This window comes from Cyrtonyx montezumae, unplaced genomic scaffold (genome assembly GCF_038088225.1).
Source record: "Cyrtonyx montezumae isolate F1298 unplaced genomic scaffold, pur_monq_1.0 scaffold_10, whole genome shotgun sequence".
Lineage (NCBI taxonomy): Eukaryota > Metazoa > Chordata > Aves > Galliformes > Odontophoridae > Cyrtonyx > Cyrtonyx montezumae.
The window spans coordinates 15,529,242-15,550,197 of record NW_027071826.1 but is presented as its reverse complement, the minus strand read 5'-3'; the positions used below and the strand labels follow the sequence as shown (position 1 = coordinate 15,550,197).

The window sequence follows — 20,956 nt, the reverse complement described above, 5'->3', positions numbered from 1 at the left end:
AATGTTGGTAGTAGGTATCCAGTTGGACTGGATGAACTTGGAAGTCTTTTCCATTCTTGGTGATTTTATGATTGTGGTTTTTTTTTTTTTAAACAAAATGTGCCATTACTTAGGTGAAGTGGGAATTTTGAAATGATGAACATTGTTGTTTTTTTTCCACTAGCAGCCAAAAAACGTGTCCCAGAAGGGCAAGCAAGTGACAAATTCATTTCTAATACAGGTAGCTTCCACTGCAACTGCTGGCACAAACAAACTCAAAATGTTTCGAACAAAGACATTCAGTGGTGGGCAGCTATGCTGACAAGTCACCAAACATAGTTTGCAATGTAGAGTGAAATTTTAGATGTTATCTCTCGGTAAGCTCAGTCCTTTGGTCTGACGGACAAAACCTGTGTTCTTCAAAAAACAACTTTCAACAGAGGGGACAATTGTGATAATTTGTGAAGCAGTTTGTTAAAAGCTTTTGGTTCATCAGCCATTAAGCAGAGCTTATCATCCATGGATATGGAAGCTTTTTCTGATCCATAGCACCTTTTGCTGTGAAATATTTTGTTGAAGTTGATAAAGCTTTTAATGCAGAAGTATTCAAACCACGTGTCACACAAATACTGACATCTCTGGGAGCATCCATATAGTTTATGAAGAGTTGCCCTGTCTATAATTTTTTTTAAAGACAGATCATTTGAATTGTCTTCCTATAATCAAAGGAGTATTTGATATGGTTCTGAACAGATGTTTACTGCTCTAGTATTCATTGTGAATGGTATCTTAAGTATGACATGGGGAGCTGAATAAAGATAGGGTAGTTGTAACAGGACTTCTTTGTGACTGGAGGATTACTTAGCCGTAGACAAGAGAGGGATTAATGTGTTCCAAATGAGAAGAAAAGTGTTTCTTAACAAATTACTCAGAACAATTGTCAGTATAACAGATGTAGGGAAGTGTTTAAACTCCATATTATTGCATATATGAGAGAAAATGTAGAAACTTAAATATGACTTCCAATAAGCTCACCAGCTTGATTAGGTATAGCTAAGCAAATATGGCAAAGTGCAGGCTGCTCTCACACCAGGATTTGGGAAGAAGGTGAAGGTATCCTCGGCCTTCCTCCCCCATTAAATATATGGTATATGGTAATGACACTTAGATGTTCAAATACCCAGGCCAGTTAGCAACGTTTATTGAGGTTTCAAGCTAATTGCCAGGTTTGTTTTTTTTGCAAACTATCTTCAGTATAAGGTCTGCCAAAATATCTTCAGCTTTAAATGTTGTGCTACCAGTTGCGTGGCTTGTATTGTGTGGCTTGTAAATAGACACCGAGAAGATTCTGATCTTCATAACCACAATTTGAGGCCAGAAGATACAAGAAAGAATACATCTGCTGTAACAGACATGTGAACCAGCTGCCATTGCTAAATAGTGGTTATTGGAATGTATTCAGATCTTTCTGATTGTACACCTTTGTCTCCATTACTGTTATACATGTGATTAGCAGAGCTTACAAGAAAGCCGATTTCTTTGGGATGAAGAGCTTAATTTTCTTGGACTCATCTGGCAGAACACCTCCACAGGGATGGATGCTATTAAGTTTGCTGCTCTCTCATCTGGGCATTTTCATTCCTCTCTTCCTAACTAGCTTCCACTGTTCAAGAATAGTCAGTAGATGTTATTTCATTAAATATGTTTATACTCGTACAACGAACATGATCTTTCAGCATTTTAATATTAGTACACATTGAAGACATACTACACTCCTAATAACAGCATTATTGATTTATTATTTTTCTTACTGCATTTGTGGGAGTTTGGCAGTTATGGCCTGCCTATTGTTGAAATTAGGTTACTTTTAAAGTCTATCCCCTTCAGCATCATATATGTTGAGAACTTTCTGAAAGCACAACAGCAAAGAAGTTTAAAGTTACTGTGACTTTGAAACCATTAATTTCTTCAGCTGGATAAAGGAAAAAAGGAATAAAAAAGGTGTAGCTGACAAGCCTTGTTTTCAGAAGGAAGCAGTCTACTAATGTAAGTCTGATAAACTCCCTTCAAGTTATTTCACTGACAATGCTTTTGCTCTAAAAGATGTTATTTTGTGACACAGGCTTTTCTACCTGTTTTTCAGCATGTGCGTTATATGCTGTATCAAAGCACTATTTCCTTTTCATGTATGGCAAACTGTTTTGGACATGGCTGCCAGGAAGCCAATTACAGAGAGACTCAAGGCTGTGCGGACTCATTATAGGTAAGAAAGGAGTTAGTAAATAGCTTCAAAAGTTTCAGATTTGTTTTCACGCAGTTAGACACAGCTCTGGTTACTTACACTCCTAAGAAATCCCATTATTTAGTTCTGTGCTTCTTTTCCAAAGAAAACCATGCTATTAGGAACTGTGAATGGTGAAGGTGGAAACATTGAAACCTATTACCAGTACAGGTGACATCTTCCAAGCTTCTGGAGAAAGCCAGGACATTGCTTTGCTGTTTCGTGATAGCTTTTCTTCAAGGGTTTTTAAATGAACCAAGTGTTTTGCTATTTCCCTGCATCTTTCCCTGGCAGAATACATTATGAACTAGTGATACATATGTAGCAAAAGCATTTTTAGATTCACTGTTGCAATAAGCAGAATCTGTCAATCATTTTTAATAACTAGTTATTAAATCAATTAGCATTAATTGTATCAAATAAACCACCATACCTAGTGGAAAAAGTATTTACAAAGCAGTGTGCTGTATGCAGGCTGCCAGCAGTTGAACTGCTCTGCTACCTGATGTACCAACTGAGAGGAGCCATCCTCCACAGTAATCTAAACCATCTCTGAGATTATTCTTTTGAGAAATTTCTCTCTGTGCTTTTTAAAATGTTTTCAATTATTTTAATACCAATGTTTCAAATGATGGACTTTTCATATGTGACTGTTTTTTAACACAGGGACCAGAAAATATCCCTCAACTAGATCTTGCAAACCCTCAGAAAGTTGGTTCGTGTGCTGCTCTCCAAATTTGCTGTAATATCTGTAAAGTTCAGATGGGCATTTCCCCCCAAGAGTTACTACTCTTATATTTTTCAGCCTTATGATTTCAGTTCTGTGACTGTTGTCTCTTAAAGTAATCACTCAGAAGATTTCACTTTTTCTTGAACTTTCTGAATACCAAACTTTGGTAGCTATCTGGTTTGTTGGACAGGCAGCAATAGGTGCCCATGGGCAGAGGTGAGCTCCTCTTGGAAATGTTCTGTGTTTCCAGCAATAGTGCAGTGCTTTCTCATAAACAAAAGCTGTTAACTCAGTTAAAATTGCAGAGAGAATCATTACAGAGCAGATGAAAAGCAAGTAAAAAGATTCTATAGGTCTCTCAAAGTCTCTATTAGATGTGCTTCACCTGATGAAAAGTATTTCAGAAATAGTTTCACAGTTCTCTTTCTAGAAGAGTTTACTCCAGTTTTATCTTTTAGAAATGAACATCTTGCTTTTTCCAGACACAGTAAAAGTATGGTTTTATTTCCATGAATCTAGAATTATCTGGTTGAAAAGCCAGGCACTCCTCTTATCCTCTGCATAATTTTACATCCCACTGGACACCCACTGCAGCCAACCTTCCGGTCTCAACTGTCCTCTGGTTTGGGATATCCTCCATCAGTTGTCCATTTACAACAACAACAAAAAAAAGTTCAACTTTGCAGCTTTTAACCACTCTTTAACATCTTCTTGTAGTGTAATTCGATTCTACCCTCTTCTGTGTACTTGTGGCGGTGTTTTTCAAATGCTTGTATGGGTAAGGCAGCTGATGCTTAGCTTTAGAATATAATGGTACGTGCTGTGGGAGCTGTGCAGTTGCAGTGTCCCGTTTTACCTATAGTTTCTTTATTTTTCTTCTGTATAGAAACCCAAGTTTGTCGATATTTTTGCAACTGCTGTCAGCAATACCTCTTTTGTAGGAGATATACTCTTTAGAATAGCCTGACATTGGTTCACAGGTTTAACTTCTGTTCCCAAGTGTCTAAAAATCCGTTCTCCTAGCATAATTTCTTGCTTTTAAAATGTCAAAAATTATGAAAACTATTTTTTCTCCTTCATAAATCTCATCTTATAGAAGTTGATGTATAAGAAGTTAAAAGCTGATGAAACAGGAGTTTGTTTTTTCCTCATATGTTCATAGTGAGCACTTACATAATTGCCAATTCTGTCACCAATTCTCCAGTGACAAGCACTCATCACAGACTCTAATAACATAACTGTCAGTAATGTCTACCAGTTTTCAGAATTTTAATCACAATATTTGTATCTGTTTCAAGATTTCTATTTCAAGAAAATTGCGACAGTAGATTTTTCTTTGTGATGTGACCTCATGCTTTTTATTTGTAGCCCCTAAAACATCTGCTTTGTAACTGTGAATTTTTTGTCTTTATTCAAAGCTTTCTTGGCTCTGCCCCTCTCTGAGGAACTGGGGTGATGTTTGTGAAGTCTTTTACACTTGCTCCTTTGATCTGTCCTTGTGCTTGATATATGTAAGCATCAGGCTACCTTCATTTTCTGGGTGAGGTTTTCTGTTACTTTGATATTAGTTACTTTTTTAGGTTTTTTGTTACTTTGAGGTTAGCCGTTCTGTTAGCAGTTCCTCCCAAGCTGCCTCTCTGTCACGAGGACAAAGCTTGGATTTGGTTAGGAAGATGTGATCATATATGAACACACATGCACATATTATTTTTGATACTGTAACAAATAGTATCTTCTCTGAGTCCAGCTTTCTTCCAGCCTATGTCAGAGACATCTTATTCTTTCCTTTTTTTCCTTTGTTTTGCTTAATGTTTACAGTAGAGGCCTTTCTTCTTTAGCTGAACTGCAAGTAACACTGTTGCATAAAAGTGCTGCGGTTATCTTGCTATGTAGAGCCAGAGAAGAACATTAAATTTATGAAGTCCACTTTACTTAAAAGCCACTGACGTGGTTTCCCCAGTCTTTTATTTTCAAGAGGAAAAACTCACACCACATATTCTTGCTTGTTTCTTTTCACTGTGGGGAAACAAAAATGTGTCTAGCTTTACCTTTAAAAGAGAGGAAAAACTAAAGCTGTATACCAAGAGGAAAGCTCTCCTAATACCTCTTGGGCTGACAAAGCAAATCACAGGAGCTACTGACATGTGTACCTTTCCTACAGTATTAGGTGAAAAAATCCCTCTGGGAGATGCATAAATGCTATTTTCCTCCAAGAAGAATCAGATACTTTATGTACACATGCCAAAAATAAAAGTAAGAAAATTTAAACATCAGAAAACCCTTTAAATATACATAATTTTGTACTGCTTAGAAGGAACATTTTAGTGTAGATAAACCTATGGAATGCATTTTATTCCTATTCTGTAATTGCTCCAATTACACAGACTGATTGCTTGAAAATATGCCCTTGAAGCAGTGCTTGCTGCATTTGTGATTCTGATCAGGTATTATTGTGCCAAAGTGAGTTATGGCTTGAAGTTTCAGTTTGTTGTTAGCAATTTAGGCTATTCAACAGAGTAAAAGGTTCATATACATATGCACGTATGATGAATATGTACATGCTTAACTGACACAGATAAAATTGCATTTATTTTACAGTGTAGCATGTATGTGACTGTTAATCTTTAAGTTCCATTTCTAGACACTTTGCCATCCAAGTAGCCCTCCTGTGGGAATTCTCTTTAACAGTTTTATCTCCTTCTTATATTGTGGAGCTCAAACCTGCACAAAGTGCTGGAGACGAGGCTGTACCAGCTCAGACCAGGATAATCCCTTCCCTTTCCTGATTGGCAATGCCAGTCAAGATATCAAGTAGAACTTTTGTTTTTCAGTTATAAAATGCAGAGTGTTTCCTCTGTAGAGCAGCTGGGCTGCAGCCTTTGTGAGAGGCCTGAAATGGGGATACAGCAGTGCCAACTGCTCTACTCATTGAATTTTGTCCATAGCTACCTGTGTTAGAGCTCTAACATCTCTGGAGAACTGGTGCCTGCAGTATGTCCATACACAGTTGGAAAGGCAGCAAAGACTCATTTGTACAAGGCTGGAGATTACTGTGTGGGTGTCTTTGGGTTCTTGCTCCAGTAGAGCCATGGCCATTACTGTGCCTCTTGGAGCCTGCCAAAGTGTTGATAGCTGCCTTTGATGAGTGAGCATTTTGGGCCAGGTACAGTGTCACACACATCCGTACATCTTCGGTACCTTCTGATATGAAATATTAAAATGATATCTAGTTAAATATGGATGTTAATAAAATCTTAATTATATGCCTAACATTGATTTTCTGTATTTTAAGAATACAGAAAAATTACATCTGCCTTAAATGTTCAGCAAGTCTTAAAAAGTAACTATAAAACAGTCATAATGTGTTTTCAGAACTTAGCTCTGTTCTAGTCCTGTAGTAACACCAACAGTGTGCAGGCTCACAAATCTATCAGGGGATGATGGAAAGTCATTGGGCATAGCACCTCAGGCTTCAGAAACTACATAAAATTATAAAGGGAAACCAGAAGGTAGGTGTAAAATATTTATACATAGGATTTATGATAGCAATGGAGCTGTAACAAGGCTGTGTATTTCTGTTATACAAGACCTAGCACGAACCTTAAATAAAATATAAACTTAGTTACATGAAACAGAATGGCATGAATTGTCTTGTACAAAAAAAAAACACAAACCAAACATACACACACAAAAAACAACCAAAACAACTTAAAATAATGAAAATTACAGAGGCTGCATCTCAGAAAGGGTCATGCATTATTTAAGGACTACAAAGAATTTGTAACTGAGGTATCAACAGACCCATGAAGTTTTCTACTATTACTGAATTTGTATTATGTTTTACTCCCAGTGTTGTTTATTTGATTTAAGCCTTTTAGATTTCTTAAACTGAAAAGCTTTTCTTGAGCTAGATTTCTTTTTAATATAGAACATGCAGTTTACGTGTTTCAAATTAGAGAAGCAGTAACAGGTATCCAGCTCCGTGGACAGGTTTCAACAGTGACTCACTGTGAGCTAAATTCAGTGTGTTAAATACAGACATCGCATCATATACTTGAACACAAAAACAGTTTTTCTTCTGCTCTCCAAAACCAAGTCACTGAAAACCTCAAGTATTTGCTGTTTCTGCCCTTGAGGTTTCACTCACACGCTCATCGTGAGACTAATGGACAACTGTGTTACAAGATTCAGTTTTCAGGATGCCCATTTTGGTCTGCACATCTGGATCCATGTGTTCACCCTGTTTGCACAGAAGACTAATGAAGGGGAGGTGAATCTTGAATGTCTGTGGTGAAAAGCTGGTGTGTGAATTGAAAAATGAGAAATCACAAAGCAGAAAAAAGCACAACTTGGGCTGTTGACCTAGGACTCCAGAAAGCATAATCTAAAAGCGCTTGCTTTTCCCTGTCTTAATTTTTCTGGATCTCATTGGTGTGCATGTCTTGCTGGGGACAAGCTTGTGTCTTGGATTTCCTTGTGCTCTTGTGGCTGACTGTCAGGTGCGGAGCTGCCCTCATGCTGCTGCTTGGGAAGGCTTTGAAATATGTATACACATGCATATGTGCTGCATGCATGGCACTGTGGGTACAGGCTGGCACAGAATGGAACAGCAGCACTGCCACTCAAGGCAGTGCCCCAGGTCACCAAGCAGCTGGTCACTCAGCATAGTGCTGGATCTGCAGTTATGACTAAGCTCTAATAGCCCTGGAGGCATTTACAGCTTTCAAGGAGTGCTGGGGATGCCCTGGTGCAGCACCCAGGCAGATCACAAAGGGGAGGAGTGGAAAGCGTAGAGGAGCTGCTGCAGCCACGGGTCCCTTGTGTTCCTGGCAGGGTGAGTACAACTCCACCACGAATCAATCAGTTCAAGAGAGTAGCAGTGCCAGTGAAAGGGATGCCATTGCATACCATGCTGCCCATAAGAAAATCTTATTTTGTCAAATAATTGTTGCGGCAATGGAGGGTTTTGGGACTCAGCTAGTTTATTATTCCCCTGCAGTCAGTGAAATGGTTACGGTGATGTAACAGGCATTTGTGGCAATGTGTGACCACCAGTGTGTCACCAGATAAACTCTGCTCAGATGCAGAACTTCCAGTGGTGTGAAATCAAAGTAGGATGTGTGCATGTGCATGTTTGTGATGCCTGCATACAGCTAGGAAGATAAACTGTGCTAGGTGTTTTCCATATTTGAAGTTGGACCCAAGTCCAAGCATACAGCTGGCAGGTAGCGTGCTGACGGTCCTATGCCTGTTCCCATGGACATGTCCTCTACACAGTTTCTTCTCCTTCTTTTACTGGGAAGGACTTGGTGTCTCCTTTCTTTTCAGAACAAGGCTACTGTTATAAGCTTGCTGGTGGGGGGGTGTCACAACGTGAGTGATGTGGGATGATTTGAAGTGCTTTAGCTGTTCCTAGCAGAGTTTCTTTTGGTGACAGGATAATTCTATCAGAACTAGAATTTTGGTAGAACTACTTGTCCTGCTCAGAGAGCACAAGAATAAACTATCATGACAGGTGAATTTTGCCAAATTAATAGTGTCTGCACACTGTGGGAACAGTGCAGGACATTTTCTCAATAACATCTTTCAAGTACAGCTTCTCTTAAAGTTGTTTTTCATGCCTTTCTTCTAGAAGCACATAATATCCTCACATAAATAGATCAGTGCAGAATGTGTACTGGGGGGAAAGAGGGTCAGCAACTTTGCATTAATGCAAAATTAATGCAATTAGATTTCCTATATTTGTCTTATGTGATTAGTTTTCTTGATCTTTTCATTGCAATCGAGTCTCTTGGTCATATTTAGTTTGGTTTACACCTTTTGTGGTCCTCAATCATTTTGTTCTTGTTCCACTAGTGAAATTCATTGTTTTCCTGATGAATCATGACCAAACTAGAGCTGATAGGGACAATCAAAGGAAAGAATTATTCAAATAAATAGAAAATGCAACAGGAATATAGAAACCATACAAACAGCTCTGATTGTTGGTTGAACTGGAAAGCCATTTGATGATTATATTCCTAGCATTGCAGTGTTTTATTTTTGTTGCTATAGTGTTACCCTCTCTTTCTACCCACCTCTTTGTGGGAAAGGCAGGAGAAGCAAGTACTTTCAAAAGGGAAATGAAGCCTCTCAAAAAAAAAAAAGTGATATATTGCAAAACAATAGAAAGACCCAATCTCATTAACCAAAATGAAGCATGAAATCTATATGTCTTTCTAGTCTTCCTACACAATTATTATGTTAAGTGCTCCAGGCTTCATTCACGAAGGATTAGGATTGATGAACTGCTTCTCAGTCTTTCACAATACAAAGAAAGCGTACCAGGAAATGAAAACGGAAAGTTTAAGTAATACGTGAATGACAGAAAATCCAGGATTAGGAGCACATGCTGAACTGTACCACCAGGCAGAGGAAGTAAGTGTCTGTAGTGACCTGGAGAAACAGTGATTGCTAGCTCCGGAGTAGTTTACAATAGAAAGGATTATATGACATAATAACTGCCTGCAGTAGGCAGCTGGATTCCTGGGGCAGTGTGGCATGGCCTCCTGAGGATATCAGGGTGAGGGGGACACAGGTTGCCTTGGCCATGTTGTGCAGATGTGTTGGGAGAATGTGATGAGATGGGGCTGGCAGATGCAGGCAGGATGAGGATGGCTGGGTGAAACTGCTGTACAGCCTTAGGAGGGCTTCTTGTTACACATCAGTCCTTTCTCTCAAACTGAGAGTAGTAATTGTAGTAAGGACTACACTAGGTTGCTTTTCTTTGACTAGACTCATTACTTGCTTCATAAAACCATGGAACATGATTACATTACACAGTTGATGTATTTATATTTCCTTTAACATTCTTTAGTTTGTGTTCTTACATCCTTTAGGAATAGGCACACAGTACATCCTGAACATAGAGGTGGATTTTAGAGCACTCTGAAATAACAGTCTTCAACAAGTTTCACTACCAAGACAAAATCTGCAAAATTGTTTTGAGTGGGAGTTGTGCAGTGCTTTAGAAAACTTTTATTGACTCTGGAGTTTGAATTCCTTCCAGCTTCTGCAAACTTAGCTCTGCTAAAGATATTTTCATGTATTCAGGAAATGAGTCAGAATTCTCTTTTGAGCAGTATGTAAAAAAAAAAAGTCAATAGTGATAGAAATATGAAGCTACAAGGGATGTAGTTGTTTGGTCCAGCTGAATATTGTGAAATACAATGCCAGCTTGTTGTAATCAGTAGATCATGGGTCACAGGCAAATCCGTATTGTACTGATTTCAGAAGATAAGTCTGAAATTTGTACTCAGAAGGCCATCTTCATTGCTGTGTAGAATTTGAAATGCATATCTGTCATTAATAAGGTAGAGTTATATCCACAGATGTATCCAACAAATCAATTGGAACACTTTCCAGTAGTTTAAAAATGTTCAGCTTTTCCAACTCAGAATGACCTAATTCCCATTTGATTACCTGTCATCTTGATTTCCACATGAAATAACTCTCTTCAGCTGGTAAAATGACGTTCATTGCATTTCACCAGCACTTCTCATACCATAAAAATTCCATATCACTAGCAGTTTTTTCCTGCAATTGTTTCCTGTTTTTATTTCTTCATCACAAAAAGTGTTGTTGTGTTTTCAAATAATCTCCAACTGTCAGCCACTGCTTTTATTTCCTCTTTTATATGATTTCATAATTTTATTCTGTATTTGCTTCTGAGTCTGCAGTTTAAGTTTTTGCTCTTTCCCTGTTCAGTTCCATGGATTAGGTGGTCTAATTGTTCACTAAGTCATTCCCCATCTGTACATTTTTCTGTTAGTTTCTACTCTAATACTTCATGTCTGGGTAGTCTCTTTCAAAGCTTACTAAAATATTGCATATAGTTCTTGTCCTGCTTCCTTATTTCTGAAGGACTGTAATAAGGTAGAGAAGAAACGAGAAAGGCCATAGTACTGGTTAGATATATGTATTAACAAAGAGAAAGTAGAGTCTAAATAGTATAGACCTCCTCATACTGGGAAAGAAATGAGAAAGAAGGAAATAATAGAAGTCTATAAACCCGGAAAGGGAAAGGTGAAAGGAGAAGATGAGTGAATAGTATTACCGCCACAGCTAACAAAGCAAAAAGTAGGAAGTCTGAAATGAATTGACGGGGTAGCAAGTTAGACAAAGACTTCTTTGTGGAAAAGCATAATTAAATTGTAGGACTTACTGCTTCAGGAGACCAAAAGCGTAAATGATTTGAAAGAAGATTTGACAAGATTGATGGAGAAATTATTAAACACAATGTCCTGAAAGCCTCTGAACTGCAGATTCCAATAAAGATATGTACCAGGGAAAGACCATCTGTTTATACTTTCTTCTTTATTCATACTTTCCTATACCCTTTCTCTGAGCATTGCCTGTTCACCACTGTCAGGATCAGTGCTATAACCCAGCAAGCAGTGCCATGAACCTGCAGTTTGTGTTGCCCCTGCTCGAATTCCTGATCCCAGGCAGTTGCCATCCTTAGCCAGCAGAGAACTGCCTCCTGCAGTGGAGCTGGGGAGCAAAGAATGTCAATTGCTTCTAAGTCCATAGTTATTTCTTTTTTTCCCCCCAAGCAATGCCAAACAACTACAAAGGCCTAGATATGCATTGGGATGTAGTATGTGTTCCAGTGCTTTGAGAATGACAGTACAGACCTGCGTTTTCTGCTGAATGTGATAGAGCCACAGTAGGGCTCATTGCCGCTCTGGATCAGTGTTCTCGATCTTGGATTTCTGCAGCTCAGCAGGACGGTGGCTCAGCAGCACCACAGCCTAGCCAGGAGTGAGATGAGCTTGGGGGCTGTCACTATGTGCAGAAGGAGAAGCCATGTCCATGAGGGAGCTGTGCTGTAGCAGGTTTCCAGTGGTGGAAAGAGTGCAGTTGCAGATGTGGTTTCTTCACGCTGCTGTTGTCTGTCTTCATAGCACAAATATACCACACTACAAATATAGTTTCCTCTATTTTTCAGAGCCTCATTTCTTTATTTTATAATTAACATCTCAAAATTATGAAGAGAAGGAAACAAATAAATGTATGTCTTGCCCAATATGATTTCTCCATTCTCCTGGCAAGATTGGCTTCATTGATGAGTTATTTCATCCCTGATTAATCTTCTCCAGATCCTATTAAAACAGGAGCAAACTTACTTAGCATGTATATTACTCTAATTCGCTCAATGTTCTGGACGTGCTTTTTCACTTTTTATTCTTCAGTAACCTCATACTAAGACAAGATGGTCTAACCAAAATAAAGCTAGTATTTTCAAGCTTTAGAAAGGGTGGGAGATGAGAGAAACCTGGAGCACCTCAGACCTGAGAAATCCCTCATCCTGGAGTGAGACCAGAGGAGATGCTGGTTAAGATCCAAGTACAGATTTGAGCTATGGAGCAGGATGTGGACAAACAAGAAAAGTTCTGCAGTGACTTAAAAGAGGCTGATAATGACATGAGGTCAGATGCAGGACTGTGAGGTGCTCTACCTGCTGGGCTCCCTGGCCAGGCCACAGCACCGTGCTGGATGTTGGACCATGTGCCATCCATTCCCTAGCCACAGCTTGGTGAGGCACAGGGAAACTTTATTGTGGGCTGTGTGACTGTGGTGGGGACAGACTGTGTCTGAGAGGTGATAGCTGCCCCTGGATTGGACCCCTGCGTGGAACAACTTCAGAAAGAAGTAGTGAGTGCAATAATCCTGAAGCTAGGAATGAACTCTACAACAGCAGCAGCAGAGTGAGCCTGCCAACAAGACAAGAATTCGGGCCTTCATTATTCTCTGTTTTGTTTCCTCTGTGTTTTTGCTTGCTTTTTGTTTCATTCTGGTTCTAAAGGAAAGACTTGCATGACCTACCTTCCCCATGCTGCAGGGACACAGTGAAGCTCAAGCAGGAGGTGGACTGGGGGAGTGACCTCCATTTCCTGCAGAGCTGGCTGTACTACAGGGAGTTGCTGTCAGTACCTCTGTCTAGACTGGGACAAAACTTCTGTTCAGTAACTAATGGCTTTTTTTTTTTTAAAAACCCTTCTGTTTTGTCTTCCAGGGTTTGGCATGACCACCCCAGCCACCGTTGGAGGCAAAATTTTTCTTATATTTTATGGCCTTATAGGATGTGCAGGGACCATCTTGTTCTTTAACCTGTTCCTGGAACGCCTGATCACTGTCATAGCCTATGTCATGAAGTCCTGCCATGAGAGACAGCTGAGGAGGAAAGGGATCCTCCCTAACGACGGCCGGCGAGGCTCAGGGACCTCAGAGGCAGACAGCCTGGCAGGCTGGAAGCCCTCAGTGTACTACGTCATGCTGATTTTGTGCGTAGCATCACTCATCATCTCCTGCTGTGCCTCAGCAATGTACACACCAATTGAAGGGTGGAGTTACTTTGACTCACTGTACTTCTGCTTCGTGGCCTTCAGCACCATTGGCTTTGGTGATCTGGTCAGCAGCCAGAACACCCACTATGAGAGCCAAGGCCTCTACCGCTTTGGCAATTTTGTCTTCATACTTATGGGGGTTTGCTGCATCTATTCCTTATTTAACGTGATCTCTATTGTCATCAAACAATCCATAAACTGGATACTAAAGAAGCTGGACTGCAGGTGCTGCCATAGATGCCAAAGAAAATTATTTCGGTCGCGGAGGAACGTGGTAATGCCAGGAAACGTGCGCAGCCGGAGAAACATCTCCATCGAGACTGACGTCATCAACGAGAGCGACACAGATGGACGCCGGCTGTCAGGAGAGATGATCTCGATGAAGGACTTCCTGGCCTCCAACAAAGTTTCACTGGCCATCATGCAGAAACAGCTGTCTGAAACTGCCAATGGCTACCCACGGCAAATGAGCTCAAAGCAAAACGGGTTCTCTGGTGGAGTTGGAGCCCTAGCAATTATGAATAACAGACTGGCAGAAACAAGTGTGGATAGGTAATACAATACAGAACAGTATTACAAAATAGTACAGGAATAACAACGAAGCGTTGTGAAGCATTTCAACATGCACAAAAACAATGTGCATCATGTGGATGTGCATAGGAAGAGTATTGTCCTAGGGAGAGGGTGAGGTATATGTGAGAAGCATACTTTCTGTTGGAAGACCACTCACATGTTTTTGGGCTATCACTTAATACCATGGCTCTATGAATTGCACCAGTCTCAGCCTTCCTTATTCCCCTCCCTTCTGTGCCTCCAACAGGCCACTGCTGGAGAAATTCATTTTAGCCTTCAAATCAGTTTTTCATCAGCTTTTCCACTTTTGTGAAATATAGATTTCAGGATATGAAATCTGTAGGACTGGAACAAATCAAGACTATCTTCTGAACATGTTCTTAATTCAAAGATTGTTTTGAGCTTTCTGTCTTACTCTTCTCATAATTGTTTTCTGAAGGTAGCTTATTAAAAACAAAGGGAGGAATCGCTATAAGCCTTTCTCTGTCATGATGTAGATCTAATTAGATCTAATTTAATGGAATAGGAAAAAAAAACCCTGAAAATAGAAAAAAAAAAGTCATATATATTTTCTTTTAAATATCACTCCTTGAAATGTATCCCCATTGTGAACCAGCTAGGCTTGAAAAGCCATGTTCTGCTGCCATTAAAATTGTATAAATCTGCAGCAATTATATGAAAGGTGAACTAAGTACTCCAGAGCTATTGTGATTTGAATGAGAGGAGAATTTGGCCTTTAGAATTTATTTTGGCCTTCCCTTTAAAAGGATACTGCCAGAAGTGATAAAATAAAAAATTAGCCTACTTTTGTTTTTTTCTTTATATTGTTGAAACAGAAATTGAATCATGGTTTTCTGTTCCAAAAAATATCCAATTAATTGAAAAAAAAAAAAAAAAGACATACTGAAAAGCTTTTTGAATTACTGTACAATAACAACCAGAGAATTTTACAAATTTCTGTTTGAATTATGCTCAATTCTGACTGAAGCAGTTCAGCATCAGCATTATGTAATGTAACTACTAACTGGGTTTACAGAACTGGCATCGTTATGCAATTAGATTGCCATGCCAACATTCAGTGCATTATTGTAAGTGACTGTGGTCACAAAATCACTTCAGCAATGTCCTATTCACCTCTCATGCCATTTTGTCTTTCTTCACCTGTTTTCTGGCATTCAGTAATGATAATGATGGAGTCTTGATTGGAGAAATAGAAAACGTTTAATTCCTTGTTTTTTTCAATGAAATCCTCTGAGTGTCCATTCTGACTTGAAAGGAGACTTCAATGAGAAGCATAATAACAGCAAGAAGAATATGAAAACAGGAAACTGGGTGATCTTTAATGGCAGTGAAATCATGGTTTCTATTAGATAACTGGAGAAATAAGAGATTGAATTAACCTAGTGTCTAGTGAGAATTTAAGGAGGTCTGGGCTGAATTCCTGGTTCTTCTTTAACCATGCAGTGCATTAGAGCTAAACAGTATATGAGTATAAATAAGCTGAATGGGTCACAAAAACCTGATCCAATTCTCCCTAAAGAGAATAGTACATGTATCAGGACTGTTTAGTTACAATGCCTTCCAGAATACTACAATTTTAGGGCATTTAAAAGGGCCCTATGCAGTTTGTAATTTCTCTCATATGGAACAATGCAGATAGCCTCTTCAGTTTACAGAATAGTATCCTATCCTTTTTCTTCATTCTGCCTCCAAGTTCTCTTATTTAGGTTCCTAATACTATAAGGTAATATTTCAATAGTCATTTTAAGCAATATTTGAATTGAAAAGAAAACATACCTCTTCGAATCTTTCATACAATAAAGGAAAATCTGAAAATAAACAACTGCACTCAACTTGTGTAGAAGAATTGTAAGCTCTTCCTGACATTTTAAAGTTAAAACATTCTCATTAAAAGTCAGTTCTTGGTGTCCTTAGTTACAAGGAGAGCTGCAGCCATTACTTGAAAGCCTGCTGTCAGTCAGCTCAACTGTACAGCTGTGAAATGTCCCTCCGCATTTGCCTTCATGTAAAATCCAGATCAGCTCACAAACCTTAACTCTGGTGAGAAAAGCAATTGCATTCGCCTCCGGTGGTTTCAACTGTTTTCTGAAAATGCAGCTGATATGTTTGAGTTACATTATAGTATCCAAAATCTATTACATTGTTATGCTATTTTTTTTTTCCTTTCCAAGGCTTTGTCTCAACCTTACTGAATAAATGTACTTGGATATAAAAAGAGAAAAGTGCTTCTCTGAAGCCTTCTTTCTGACTTCATTCAGCACTGTCTCTGTTCGCTGCCTGTAACCCTAAGGTTTCAGTGTTACAGAATTCCTCATGCTGCCAACTATGAGAAATTATTTAGGACTTCGCCCATTGCTTAACCAGAGCTCTCGTCCTGATCAGAACAGCCACAACCTTGGAAGGTGCAGCTTACATCTCCATTTATGCTGGTTATTAAATCTTACTTGAAAATGTCAGATTTTGCTGAGCAGTGTAGACAGAAGATACTCAATGCTCCTCCAAAACCACATGAAATAACCAAAATGTGCAAGTTCTTGAGTCCATTTTATTCTACAGTTCTGCATCGTTATTAGTGATCAGCATCCCATATGGGATTTTAACTTCAATCCTTCCATATCTAATTTGCTTTCAGAATTTTGTTCTGGAGATATAAGCACAACACAGTGAGACGACAGAAATAATATTTCAGGCAATATTTGTAGCAAATAGTTGAGAAAGCAAGTTGAAGGAGGGAGAAATGCATATGCTCTAATGGAAATAAGGGAAACATTACAACCTGCATAGTCAGTTCAGCTGAGATTATTCAGCTTTCATAATATGACAAAGCCCAGTAGCAGATTGTTAGGATGGTCTTAGGGTGATCCCCATTGCTCCCAAAATGCAAGCCAGCTGTATTGCTCCTTCCCGTTCTTTGGGATACCGACCCCTTCTTATCCAACACCACACAGAAAACTTTTATCAGCTGCTTTCAATAGATCTGAAACCACCTCTAGTTATGAAAGCAGGGGATCAAGCAAATGCCTTGGTTAAGGCTGTAAGAGATTTTTGTCATGCACTAATTCTGCCTTTGCTCATCACCCCTGACCTCCTTCTCTCTGAGCATATGGCTTTCATGTGACCCAAGCCTGCCCATCGTAAGGCACTCTACAGTGGTTCTGTGGTCAAATTTCATGTCCACTGAAGATAAAGGGGGAATAAGTGCACTAGTTTTGTCTAATAACCTCTGTTCAGATGTGAATTGCTGTTCCAGAGATGAAGGGTTGTACATTCTGTGACTGTGCCACTTTGTATCACGAAGTCATGCTGTCCCCAAACACCTCTGACTTCATCAGTTAGAACCTGTGCTGAATGCTTTCCCTGGGAGGCTGAAGGAATTATTAGAGAATATTAGGGATTAAAAAAAAAAACCTTCAAAATTGGAAAGGGAACTTCAGACTGTGCTACACTGGTGCTACTGCAGTTGTTTTTCTAAAGCCATTGGATGAAATCCCCAAAAGCTCAGTTCATAATGTTAACATCAGGATTTTAAAGAGATATAAGTATACATGTGCCAAAAAAAAAAAAAAAAGGATTTGTCACAGGAGTTCCAAGTGTTCATCATGTGCAATAAATAAACCACAACAAAAATTCAGGCAACATCACATTTCTTACAAATGAAAGCAGCGATGAGGAGAAATTAAAAGAAATACTGTCAGATACGGATCTATTTTGAAAGCTAATTTAAATTTTAATTCATATTGCTTAGAACTAAGATCTCAGTCAAGACAGGAACCTGCTTTCAGAATTACTGTTTCCCCATTTCCTGATATGAATTTGCATTATGGCTAATGAGATGTAGGCTTTATTTTTTTAATGCAAAAAGTGTTTCTATGAAAATCTTGGTTGTATTGAGGTTCTGGATCTGCACTTCAGGTGTACTACTACAGTGAGTGGAGTAAGCAGCAAGTTGCAGGCTGGCAGACTGAAAGTCCTTGATGAACTAATTTACTGGAAGTTGGCCTTATAGTTATGCCACACCGTAACAATATAGTTCTTGTGAAATATCATTACTTCACAGTAAAATTGAATATTTAATGCTAAAAAATATGATCGCATATCTTCAGTAAGGGGAGCTGTCAGGGTTTTTGGATGGTCTTAGGCTTTGAAAAATTTGTTCAATGTGTAGCAAAGGCATTACACTCATCTCTCTCTGCAAAGGACATGGTTCTCTGCTTACAAGGATATGAACATGCTTTTCAAAGGGATCTAATTCCTGCTGGAAGTCAGTTCACCTCTTGCCACACTTTGACTTTCAGCAGAAGTCAGGTACCCATGTCCTTTGGGCAATTTCAGAACCCAGCTATGTTCTGTGTTTTGAATCTAAGCTGACCTGACAGTGTCCCTGAAAAGTTCAAACACTAGCAGCAAGGTTTCGGTGCTGCCACACAATAATAGCTGAATTCATTTATTTAGAAGCCTTTTATGGTGAAAGCTTTGCATCAACCCAATAGCACAAGCAGTGTTTACAGTTTGTTTGATTTAATCTTGGCCTCTGCCTGTTTTAATTCTATTTGACACATTTAGAAATTGAATAGCAAATAAGTTGTTGGGCTGAGCATGAGAAATGAACTGGCTCAGTTTCTCAGACCAAATTAATTAAGAGAAAGAGGTCAGCTTGGGGAAGGCACTTTCCGATTAACATTGTACTTGAATGAATTTCCACGGGGTGTTTGGTTGGCTCCTCGGCTGTGGCTGTGGAAGTAGAGCTGTTTGCTGTGACCCCCCCAACATTCCTATTTGTGCAACAGCAGCTCAGTTTGCATCTTTTCTTATTTTGACTTAGCTTAGTAAAATTTGGCTAACACCTTAATTTCTTGGACTCCTTCAAGAAGTAGTAAAGTTCTTTTGTAAAATTTATTTTACAAGCTGTGGAGATTCACCAAGTGTCTTTCCACTGGGCAAAAATACTGCTAAATATAGCGAGTAGTCAGAAGCTTTTTGTTACAACCCATGTATATATAACCATTTCATGTGAAACCAGATTAAAACACAGTCACTGCAGATACCTGGAGTTAAAAATAGAAGAACAGTCTTGTGGAATAGACACACTAATTTCTATTTGTTTTCTACAGTTCTGCACTAATGTTTTCCTACAGTTTTCAGGACTTGAAATTATTTGCAATCATATAAAATATAAATTTTCTAAGATTCTGAAAGGCAGGCAGGATTTTTTTTAAATGAAATATGCTTTTCCTCACTCTGTCTATTGTTTTATAAAGGAAAAATTTAATTAAAAGAAGGATTAATACTCTTGCTTTCCAAGCAAGTGTGCAATTTTCTGGATTCCAAATAGATTTCCTATTAGGTGACCATACAGAAGTTGCTAGAGGAAGGCAGGATGCCCTAGCTTTCAAACTTTTTCTTAAGAAATACCTTTCAAAGGTATTCCTCCTCTCAAAGCAATGGAATGTTGCCAGTTTTTCTGTTTGTGGTCTTTTCTGAGAAATTTAATCTTGTTCTGTGGTACCTTTAGAAGGAAAAGATGCATAAGAAGAAAAATATAAATAACCTTAAAATGTACCTACTTGGAGCTGCTGAAGTCCTCTCACATCAGTTAATTTGAAATTTGTGTCAGAGTTTAATACCACAAAAGAGGTTTGGTCTTACTACTGAATAGTCAGAATTCAAATAAAAGAACTTCAAAGCTGCATTGTTCTATCTGTTTTAAACATTGTAAATGAGCTGGTGATCTGAGGAGTGGGTGCTATGCTAAGCCTGTTAGAATTAAAAAGACTGGGGTCACCAGATCTACACAGCAGGCAGGGAAACACTTGGGGACCGTTAGAGACCAGATTGCTGCAGCAGTGGCAGCTGCTGGCTGCTGGCACTTGGGATGTCACACTATCTACATCCTGTGTATGGGAACAGAAGTAAACAGATCATGCTCTCCAGACCCACTGGTTCAGAGAATCACCAAATAATTTATTTGGTGAATCCACAGGAAGGGGCCTGTGGATGCCATCCAGCCCAAATCCCTGATCAAAGCAAGTCCAGCTGGCTCCTGTCCATCTCTGCCCTGTCAGGCAGCTGGGCAATCCTCCTTCCACATGTAGCCTCTATTTGCGGTGTCCTGGAAGTGCCCTTCTCCCATGAAATACAGACCACTTTCCCCTACCAAGAGGAAGTGACAGCCCTTCCTCAGTAGCTACTGCTTTTGGGCAAATGCTTAGGTCTAGGTTTAACACATTCCTTTGTAAATAGCATCTAAGCAGCTGTTTTTCTCAGCCTAATACAAAGCAGATGGTATTTTGATCCCTAGGTATCATTATTGTTGGTAGTCTTATTAGAGATGGCAAGGATTGAAAAGGTCAGTTGGTTCCTGCCAGCACTAAGCCATAATCAGGGTATTACCCTTCTGGCAAATAACAGACAGTCTTAGTTTGGCTCCACACGTGGGGTTTGGTTGCATTCTCAGCTCAGAAACTGATTCAGCTCCAGTGAAATCAATGGAGACTTTGCTACTGGGCTCTTTATCTAGTATATAGCACAGGAAGTATTTTCACTTTACAAAATAATCCAGAGAAAAGTTGACTATTATTTGCTTTGCTTTACCACCAGCTGTACAAATGTTAATTCTGCTTGTGCCTTACTGTGTAGTGCACTGGGATTTTCCTCAGGGGACATTATTTGATCTACAGAATAATAGTCTGCTTATAAGAAATCAAAATTGATCATGTATGTTGAAAAAGACTTGGAAGATCATCGAGTTCCACCATCAGCCTGACCTATGAGTCTTTTTGCTATCTCTGAGAATGAACTCCAAGAATCGTTTGGTATTCACTCATTTCCTCAGCTGAAAGATTGACAAATATCACCTTAGGCTGTCTGCCCAACCACCACCAAAGGTTTTGCTGCCCACGGCCATGGGGAGCTGCTCACAGTGATGGGCAGTTCTGTGAGAGCTTTAGGATGAAGTTGTAGGATTCTTCTCAGACTTGCCTTTAC

The 20,956-nt window shown here is 39.2% G+C and overlaps 1 protein-coding gene across 1 annotated transcript in view; it reads left to right on the top strand.

The window, feature by feature from the left end:
- Positions 1-14,779, top strand: part of KCNK13 (potassium two pore domain channel subfamily K member 13) — a 49,285-nt gene extending 34,506 nt beyond the window's left edge. The window contains exon 2 of the mRNA XM_065751633.1: positions 13,048-14,779. Coding sequence (XP_065607705.1) covers positions 13,048-13,934 — 887 coding nt within the window. The 3' untranslated portion in view covers positions 13,935-14,779. The remainder of the gene's footprint in view (positions 1-13,047) is intronic.
- Positions 14,780-20,956: the final 6,177 nt, after the last annotated feature.